The following is a 9,997-nucleotide window of genomic DNA, read 5'->3' on the forward strand; positions in this document are numbered from 1 at the left end:
TTCTTAAACATCAAACGTGTTGGTGCTAGATAGAAATGAAAACTCCAACAGTTTATTGTTTTTAATGCCTCCGAATTTCTAGGAATGAGTCACTTCAACAATAGTCGATGGTTATACAGTTTCCTATGCGTTACAAACATTCCCTAAGGTTCTTATGGAGCCATGACAAAAACCAAAAGCTATTCATCATGGACCCCCTACCCCCTCCATCTTGACATGGTTTTGTTCTCTGCCTTTCATTTGGAACCATTGCCACATCTTTTAGGATGATGCTATTGATAGGATCATTGATAAGGAAACTTTCTATAAGACTCGTGGCTCAGCCTCCTCTAAGTATGTGCTACTTAGGCTCTGGCCTCATAGGAGTGTCGCTCCATGCTTTAAGCCCAGAGGTGCCTTCAAGTTCGAAATTTCATGCACCGTCTTACAAGTCCATCCTAAAAAATGTTCACATTTGATGTGGGATGCCAACATGCCTACCTCAGCCTAGGCATGATCTTGACTCCGACACCATGGAAGATCTGTGCTCCAGCTCACCTGGATGTGTCGTGTGTTTTGGCCCAGCCCAAGAGTTAGCCTCATGGGGTTGTCCCTCTAATGGGCAGAACCAGCGCCTCCCCCTCAATGCTTTTGCTATGAAGCACCAACAGTCCAAAAGGGCGCCATATCCACGTATTGGACACGGGGACACATATTGGACACGCCGCTAATAATTTTTATTATTTTTTGATAGGGGACAAGAAGGGACACGGCTGGGTCAAAATGTAATATTTTTAATTTTTAAGGTTAATATGAAATTATTCAAAATATTTGAGTTAATAATTATGCCTTTGTTACTTAAATTTCTTCATCGATCGATCAAGTCGACTCCTTGTTCCAAAGCCCTAGGTCAACAAGGAGCTCTCTCATCTTCACCCCTCCCCCCCCGTCTCTTTGTCTGTCTCTTTGCGTGTCTGTATATATGTGTGTGTATGTATACAAGAAAAAACAGAAAAATGGTTTGTATTAATGTATACACTGAAAGCTCATTTGTTCACATACAATGGTTTATATATATATACTCATATATAGTTATTTATTTATACACGTGGTGTGTCCCCTGCCATGTCTGTATCCCCGTTTTTTTGAAATTTTCGTATCCCATGTCCCGTGTCCGTATTCGTATCCGTGTCCATGTTACATAATGCTTTTGATGATTTTCATTTATTCCTTTTGCTACTTGAGATTTTACGAAAATTTCTGTCTGACAACATGACAGAAAAGAAGTATACAGGTGTTTTGGTTAGCAACAGAAACATAATCATTAGGTGAAGTTCCAAAAGTACTATTCTACAGTATAGACATTTGTGCAAAAGGAAATCAAAGGATAGAAACAAATCTTCTTGCAGTCCCTGTTGTCTCTACTCCTCCTGGTCAACTAAGTTTCAACCCTTTCCATGTCAAAAGGAACTCAATCATTCAACTAGAGGCACATTCCCAAATAGGCAAATAAGCAAACCACGCCACATCTGCTATTGATCCACCACAACTTTGCTGAAGTCACAGGGCAAAAATTGATGGCTTCTTAGTCGCTTACAAGGTGGGTAAACTTCAATTAGGCACAATCCTAGGGCGGTGTTCAGTTCTCCTTGTTGACCATGCGAAAAATAGTCTTCTTTGAATGCTGTGCAAAAAAAAAAAAAAGTCTTTTATTTCTTTTATAATGTTTACACAAGTTCATGTGGTCGCATAGCTGAGGCAGTTTTTGTTGTTGCGATAGTTGGATATGCTGCTAAAAGATTTGGGTTTCACTCAGAAGAAAGCAGATTCACAGGTCAGATGGGCTGTTCTTAACACTATCCTAACGTTGCGTCGCCACGAAGGAGCACGGGCGAAACTAGCTGAGGCCATGTCTGAGGGAAGATCTGTGGGCTTTTGCATTGATGTTATTGAGAAAACTACAAATGCTGCAGACATTTAGGTTCAACTATGTTTTGGCACACAACTATGTTTTGGAACATCCCACACAATCATTTTCCCCCCTCCTCTTGTTGGAAAACTGTAATTAATCTCTCTCTCTCTCTCTCTCTCTCTCTCTCTCTCTCTCTCTCTCTCTCTCTCTCTCTCTCTCTCTCTCTCTCGGCCTTTGAAATGTAACGTACTTGTTCACAAAAGTAAGGCTAAGGCTAATCTTTTGCTCTTTTGGGAATTACTTGTGTTTTAGATGGTTTAAGTAGTATTAGTTTGAGTGGTCTATTGGGAAATAGTTTTGTTTTAGATGGTTTGAATTTATGAGTTTATGTGGTGTTGGACTTGTTGAGGAAATGGGCAGTGATACATTGAAGCATCGGTTCAAAGTGAGTTGTCAAAAATCTGTTTTGAAAAGTCGGAGTATCACATTGCACAATCTATATGACGTTTAGATCAAGAATTTTTCTATCTATTCGAAGTAAGTTCATTTCATTCTACGTGAGGCTCTCGCGTGACACGATATTGGTTGCTCAATGATGGAATCTCTGTTAGACTAAATTATGATACACGTACAATAATATGCAATGAAAATTAGATCGTATTAATCTCTAGCCATTATTGTTCAATCCCAAGTTGAACACCAATCTCGTCCTTTTTTTAAGTGTCTTTTAACATATGGATGACTTGATGTCTTGATTTAATAAAGGTCATTGGCTATATATAAACAAAAGTGCTACACACACAACGGTTGTGTAAAATACAATACACAACCAATCTCTAGCCGTCCATTGCTGTAATAAATGACCAGGATTCACTCAAACTATTTTTCATAAAAGTTAGACTTTTTCTTGGAAGAGTGTGTTTAAAATCTAGACCATCCAAATACATCTGGACGGTCAGAATTACGCACACAACCAACACAACGGTTGTGCAAGTAGCATTTTTGATAAACATACAGTTTTTTTTTTCCATAATCAGCCCAGTGGGTTTGACGATGGTGAGAGACACATGTGGACATTCTAACAAAAGAATTGTCCTGCGTTTATGTACACTCTGAATTTTAAATGCATACTCTGAACTTCTGCTAAAAGGGTAAATGTAATGACGAAATTATAAAATTAGCCCTAATACTTTTGCCCAATTACTACTTGGATAAAATAAGAGTAAATGTATGGAGAGCCGAGATCGTTAGTCATTGGACTATTAATCTCATAGATCTCCTAAATGTATATTTTCGCAAATTAAAATCTATGAGATTAATAGTCCCGAGATTGTTAGTCATTGGGCTATTTGTCCTGGATTAATTTCATCTAGTATAATTCTATGGGATCCCATGTTTGATTCACATGGGATAAGGAATAGGTTTTTTTTTTAAAAACAAATTTTAAAAAAAGTTTCTGAAAAAAGTTTTTTTTAGTGAAAAAAAGAAACTTTTGAATCATTTTTTTGAAAAAAGTAGTTTTCCAAAAATAATTAACAAAAAAGGTTTCATTACGAATTATTTTTGGAAAGAGATATTTTTTTTTTTTGCAAAAACTACTTTATTAAAAATGTTTTTTGAAAATATTTACAGTAATTTAGTTTTTTTCAAAAAGCGTTTTGAAAACATATTTTTTCAAAAAAACTAGCTGTTGAAAAATAATTTTAGAATTTTTCACAAATAAAATTTGTGAAAACAATTTTAGAATTATTTTTTGGAAAAAGAAAGTTTTGAAATAAAAATTATGAAAATAGTTTTCTTATTAAAAATATTTGGAAAGACATTTTTCGATATATATTTACCTAAGATAATTTTGAAAGTACTTTTTGAGAATAATTTCAATATCATCCGAATATTTTTTATAACAATCATTTCTTTGTTAATCCTACTCAATCTCACCTCTACCCAGATTATTTAGTACCCCATACCATATAGGGATAAAATTAATATTGAGACTAATAATCCGGACAGTCATTTTAGAAAGGAATTTTTAAATATTCATCCTCTTTATCCATGCCACGTAAGAATTCATCCCACCTTTTTTTCATGCTTATGTTTTCATCCTTACATTATGTAAATTACCATTATTACCCTTTATTCTATTTTATATATAGATATTAAACATTCGGGGGGGGGGGGGGGGGGGGGGGGGGTTTGGTTGCGGATGAAACTGTTTCCTAAATCTATGGATGAAAACTGTTTAAAAATGAGATACAACAGGGGAAGAGATGATTATTTTCAAAATTTCAAAATTCCAACAATCCCATTGATTTCTCAGTTCCATTTATTTCGGATGATAACATAAGTTTTTCCTGGTATTTAAGGTCCCACATCTGGTAGTTTAGTCTTACCTTACTCCAAACGATCGTCTTTCTGCATTCTACATTGCATAATATTAATGGACTTTGAAACGTTGGCCAATACAAGTTTTGGTGGTAAATTATCCATGTTTGATAATTTACCCAGATCCAAGCATAATTCATGATCAGTTTATCATATCAGTGGTCAATTTTTCGTTACATTCTAAATGCCCACAATCAAAAGATTACATTATGTATTGCAATCTAAATAATGGGGAACCAATTGCCCAAAACCACCTGAAGCTTATATACCAATTGAAAAGCTTCCACCCAAAAGTGCTTGGACACTCCAACTCGGTACATGCAAAATATGATAATATCATCCAACCAACTAATTATATTTCAGCAAGTAGTACCAGAACTTCAAAAAAAACAGTAGACACCCAAAAAACCCAAACAAAGGGTTCCAAAAACTAGTAACAGCATCCTATCTTCGCCAAGTTAGCAAAATCAACGTCGGGAATACCAGGTACCAGCATCCGAACTCCACAAATGTTAAACATCACTTAGGAATGCTTTAACTATTAGTGACCGCATGCTTTGGCATGCTGCTTTCCGTAGTTTCGACGCGATATCTTCATTCTTATAGTATTGCCGGATGTTTGGCCTTAATCCCTCGTGCTACACTCCCAAACTTGTGCGAATCTTCGAGGACCCTTCCACATCATGAATTTCTTGTGGTCTCATACCTTTATCTTCGAAGGTGGCGTATCTTCAACCATTGCATCATCTAGATCCACTGCTCTTTGTTTCAACCTAGCTCCCCTAACTCCTAAAGTAATGTTGGACAATCCATTAGGTCAACCAGACATGATACAGTGGCCATGTTAAAAACGTACATGATAAAGTGACCATGTTTTATAAAACACTAACAAATAATTATTGGCTTCTTTTCAAGTACACTAGTCTTGGCCAATATAAAATGGCCAATTTACCACCTACTAGCATCACTTGACAATAAATTCATGTTGTCAAATTTACTTCATGCAACACGGTTTATATAGCATCCAAAATGTCATTGGCGAATATAACATGATAAGTTGACCACATATTTGCATGACTTATTCATTGATCAAGTTGGCTAACTAGACAACAAAAAGTCATATTTCACACTGATCTTATTTCAAGAAAATGGCTAAATTTGCATCAAAACCAAAAATAACATGACATAATCAAATTGTTACATGATTAAATTACCATGGCGTTACATGGTTACATTATCATAACGATTATAACGTTACATTACCGTTCCTAATCTAACTTCGAACCGAGTTTAAAAAAACATGACATAAACACTATAGCATTCGGAATCGATAATTTTAGGAATATAACATGATCAGTTGACCACATATTTACATGTTTTATTCATTGTTCAAGTTGGCCAACCAGGAAAGAAAAAGTCATACTTTTCATGTATCTTGTTTCACAGAACATAGCTAAATTACCATAAAAAAAGGAGAGGAGTTACTCAAACCGTTACATAGTTAGATGGTTAAATTACCATGACGTTTAAAGGTTACATTACCATGACGATTACAACGTTACATTACCGTTCCTAATCTACTTCGAACAAAATTTAAAAAAACATGACATAAACAATATAACATTGAAATCATGAAATGTAACGCGCACAATTTAAGGAATCGATATTTTTAGGAAAACATGACATATCTACTTCATGACGAAATCATGAATTCATGAATATCGGCAATAATCTTAATTAGAACACACAGGAACAAACTTAATTAGGAACCCCAAATCATGAATTGATGAATATCGGGTTCAATCTCACTAAATCATGACATCCAGCTGATTACCCCACTAATTCATGCCTTATTGCGACACATAGTAACAAATTTAGCACAATGGGCATAAACAAATCAGTTTTACAAGCGTAACCTAGCTCCAACGGGCAAATCCAAACAAAACAACCGAAGAACAAAAGAGGGTTTAAGGGATAGACTTACGAAATCTGGCCATGTCGGTTTCATCACCTTCTTCTCCGCCGCTGGCTTCAACCACGTACAACTTGATTGATTTTTGCCGTCGCGAAGTTTTCCGCAAAAAAAACCCATTCTGAAAGGACGGGAGAATGCATTCGCCGTAGTGTGCCGCCGGTATTCGAAAAAATAGAGGGCGGACGAGATTGGGTTTCTGATTCGTTTGGGTTTATACCAATTAGGGTTTTTCGAAAATTTGAGCTCTAAAATCGAATGGATGGGTTCTGTTTAAGATGGATATAGTCGATTAATATCAACAACGAGAATTGCGGGATGTGTACCCGAAAATTTTGGAGATCTGGTAGTCGGAGTAAACGGGATTCTCGCAAGGACGAAAGGGATTATGATCTCGTCCCCAATTTCTACGCTCTATATTATATATAATATAATATTATATATAATATAATAACAATAAAAGGGCATTAAGGGTATAGAAACTAGTAAGAGGACGAATTCATAAATAGCTCAAAATGGGAGGACAAAATCATAAGTCTGTTAGACTTCTAGGATGAATATTATTCGTTTGCCATTTTAGTTTAGTTTTAGTTTAGTTTTCCAATCATTACCCTACTTCTTTCTCCAATCATTATCTCTATCTTTAATCATTACTCTATTTCTCTCTCCACCCACTACCAAAACTAAACTAAACTAAACTAAACTAAACTCTCAACCAAACACATAAGCCTCCCTTTTAGAAACTAAACATCCAAGTACTTGGAATTAGATACACTTAGTCCTATAAAAAATGCTACTTGCACAACCGTTGTGTTGGTTGTGTGCGTAATTCTGACCGTCCAGATGTATTTGGACGGTTTAGATTTAAAAAAAACTCTTCCGAGGAAAAGTTTAACTTTTATGAGGAGTAGTTTGAACGAATCCTGACTATTTATTACAACAATAAACGGCTAGAGATTGGTTGTGTGTTGTGTTTACACAACCGTTGTAAAATTAAAACATTCGTTAATTTCTGGTACTAATCTTTTATTTATTTTGTTGTAGCCTATGAGATTTTGAACCAAACCCTACACGTGCCGAAGTAACGGTACAACAAAGTTCAAGTTGAACAATGAGGAGGAGCGCCCACAAGTTCAAACTCTTTCTTTCTCTCTCTCTCTCTCTCTCTCTCTCTCTCTTCGCGATGTTCAAGCCACGCAACCGTGTCCTCTCTCTCTCTCTCTCTGCATGTTCCGTTCAAACTAGGGTATAAGATTTATGTTTCCACTCGTTGAAAGAACACAACCAAGTAAAACCCTAGCTGCAGTTCTGAATCGTCGATACACATACACACGAATAGGAACTGTGATTCGTGGGGTGGGAGAGAGAGAAACTAAGATTTGCGAAGAAGACCGGTGATTCATCTCTCGATCGAACCTTCAAGACTCGATTCAGCGTCTCCATGTATCATCGACTATCCAATCACCATCTTCGCAGACCCATCGATTCAGGTAAACACATGAACAGAACATTTATTCGCCCTTAACCGATGTCGTCCCCATGGTTTCCCAACGCTGTCCCCAAATACTGCATCGTACCCGGTACGTGTTGCCATAATGGGCCGTACGCACGCGTACCAGTACCGTATGCATAGCGACTTTTTCCGGCATACCTGTGCTTCATAGGTGGTTGGTTTTTATTGTATGAATTTTCCCTAATATCTAAGCTTACAAGATAAATTCAAATCAAGACGGCAACCTTATGAATGTAGGTATGGAGCAACACCACGAATTGGAATTGTCCAGGTTTGATTTATTTCATCTTAAAGGCTAGGGCTTTCTCTTCCCTTGAAATTCTATTCTGTATTTTGATTTCAATAGGTAACTGGTTGGATTTTGGTTTCGTGTCAAACACTGGGTCTTTCTCTATATGACTGATTCTATTCAGTTATGTGATTCTTCTTGTTGAATGTTTGTTTTGTTTGCTGTACACCAAATTTGGCTAGGAGTTATGAATGTTTTTCGTTAATAATGATGGGTTTTTGGTGACGTAATGTTCCAGGTTTTGGTTTTGTTGTCATATACCTCTCATTTTTTTGTTTGATGTGGAAATTTTTTAGCAAACTGTGGTCCTTCAACTTTTCCTCATAATATTTTGCGCTCTGATAAAGGATGGATCTAGAATATGTTGGACGGATCTACTAAAGTTAGTGGATAACCAAATAAACATGAGTAAGTGACATAAGTGGTTCCATCTATAGAATTGTTTCAGGCAAAGAATGATCAGAGTCTTCATACTAGAAATAAAGGATGTGTTATGCTTTGTCAAACTACCAAAACAACCACAACATTGGAAGAAACCCTAATCTGTTCTCGATTTTCCATTATTTATTTGTGTACCCATTTTCCTCATGCAATATTTAAAGGAAAAGGTTATCTAGAAAGCAATTGAAAGTGAATTATTTTTTATGTTTTGCTATGTTAGTCTGTGTTTCGATAGATCTTAGAATAAAAAAAGAATGTGCAAGTCAAGGTTTTTTTTATTTTTTATTTTTATCACTCAAGTCAAGTTTATTGATATGGGCATAATAGATGAGTGAATATGCATTCTGTTTGGATCTAGGGCCATATTGGATACAACAATCAGTTGTGCCCACGAAATGGTGCTTTCCCAAGCGCTAAAAGGTGACCTGATTTTTTGCACTCCTGTTGTTTGACCAATAAATAAAGCCCGTTTTGTTTGACCTAAAGCATATTGGACGGACTGTAACATATGTTTAAAACCGAGAAATTTATCTTCATATTTCACGGTGTGTTTTATGGTAGGATTAGAGCAAAATTATCCTTCTAAGCTCCATTTTAATAGCTGCCATTATTCTTGCTGTTTTTCCCTAATTTTTGTTTTACTCACATCACAAGGGATTATGTGTTCCTTTTTATGCTAGCTATGGCGGGTTATATGTCTGTGTTCTAACGGGTTGGGGTAGAATGTATTATCTGGTTTAGTTTTGATGCTGGTTTTCTAAGTCTTTCCTTTGGAATTCAGTAATGACTTGAAGGTGAGATCACATGGAGGATGTTGACTCATAAGTCATGGGATCTTTCATTTGCCCCTATAAGGCAGGGATGGCTCCTACATTGATCCAGTCTATTAAGGTGTGTTCTTTCCTTTATCTTTCTTTATTTACTTTTTAGTGACAGTAGTGTTTTCTTCCCTCAACTAATACCTTTGAGGAATTATGCCTTCACAGTTCTTCACTTTCTCATGTTTGTGTTCAAGGCTACATCTGTACTTCAATAGAGTTGTTTTCCAAAAAGCTGAAGCTTGTGAGAGGATCATTACTTAGTTAATAGAAAATTCTGTGTGTACATAACCGAGGGAATTGGCTTTTATTACTGATTTTTGGATAGGCCTCTTCTCGTAAACTAATTTGTAAGTTTCTTTCCTCCACGACTTGTTCTAACCAATGTTGCAGGTTTCAAACTTGGTAATTTTGCGTCTAATATGCTTAATCAGTTTTCAAATGAACACTGGCTTGATAATTGGTGCAGCTGGCAACCGAAAATCCTTTGAAAATTGGTGTATCCACATGTTTTGGTGCTTTGTCAGTTGTAGACAACATCCATTACGAGACGGAATATAGAAGAGAATGGCGCACTAGCAAGGGGAAACCCTCTCCATGCTCCCTTTTTGCTAGAAAATTTCAAAATGTATCAAGTCGTATACATCAAGTCAACATCATACTCCATGTCAAATGTAAAACAAAGTCCTCA

The 9,997-nt window shown here is 36.2% G+C and overlaps 1 protein-coding gene across 6 annotated transcripts in view; it reads left to right on the plus strand.

Moving 5' to 3' along the window:
• The window catches only part of LOC131327382 (uncharacterized), a 55,049-nt gene that overhangs the window by 12,826 nt on the left and 32,226 nt on the right, over positions 1-9,997 (plus strand). For 2 of the 6 annotated variants that reach the window (XR_009200286.1, XR_009200285.1), the window contains one exon: positions 1,760-1,894. The exons of 1 other annotated variant lie outside the window; for it this stretch is intronic. Coding sequence is in view for 3 of the 5 variants with exons in the window: in XM_058360520.1 (XP_058216503.1) it covers positions 1,760-1,960 (201 nt within the window). In the remaining 2 variants the exon portion in view is untranslated. Of the gene's footprint in view, positions 1-1,759; positions 2,277-9,997 lie in introns of those variants that run through there. 3 more of the 6 variants (XM_058360520.1, XM_058360517.1, XM_058360518.1) reach the window with 2 other exon arrangements.

Source organism: Rhododendron vialii, chromosome 5a, assembly GCF_030253575.1.
Source record: "Rhododendron vialii isolate Sample 1 chromosome 5a, ASM3025357v1".
Taxonomy (NCBI): Eukaryota; Viridiplantae; Streptophyta; class Magnoliopsida; order Ericales; family Ericaceae; genus Rhododendron; species Rhododendron vialii.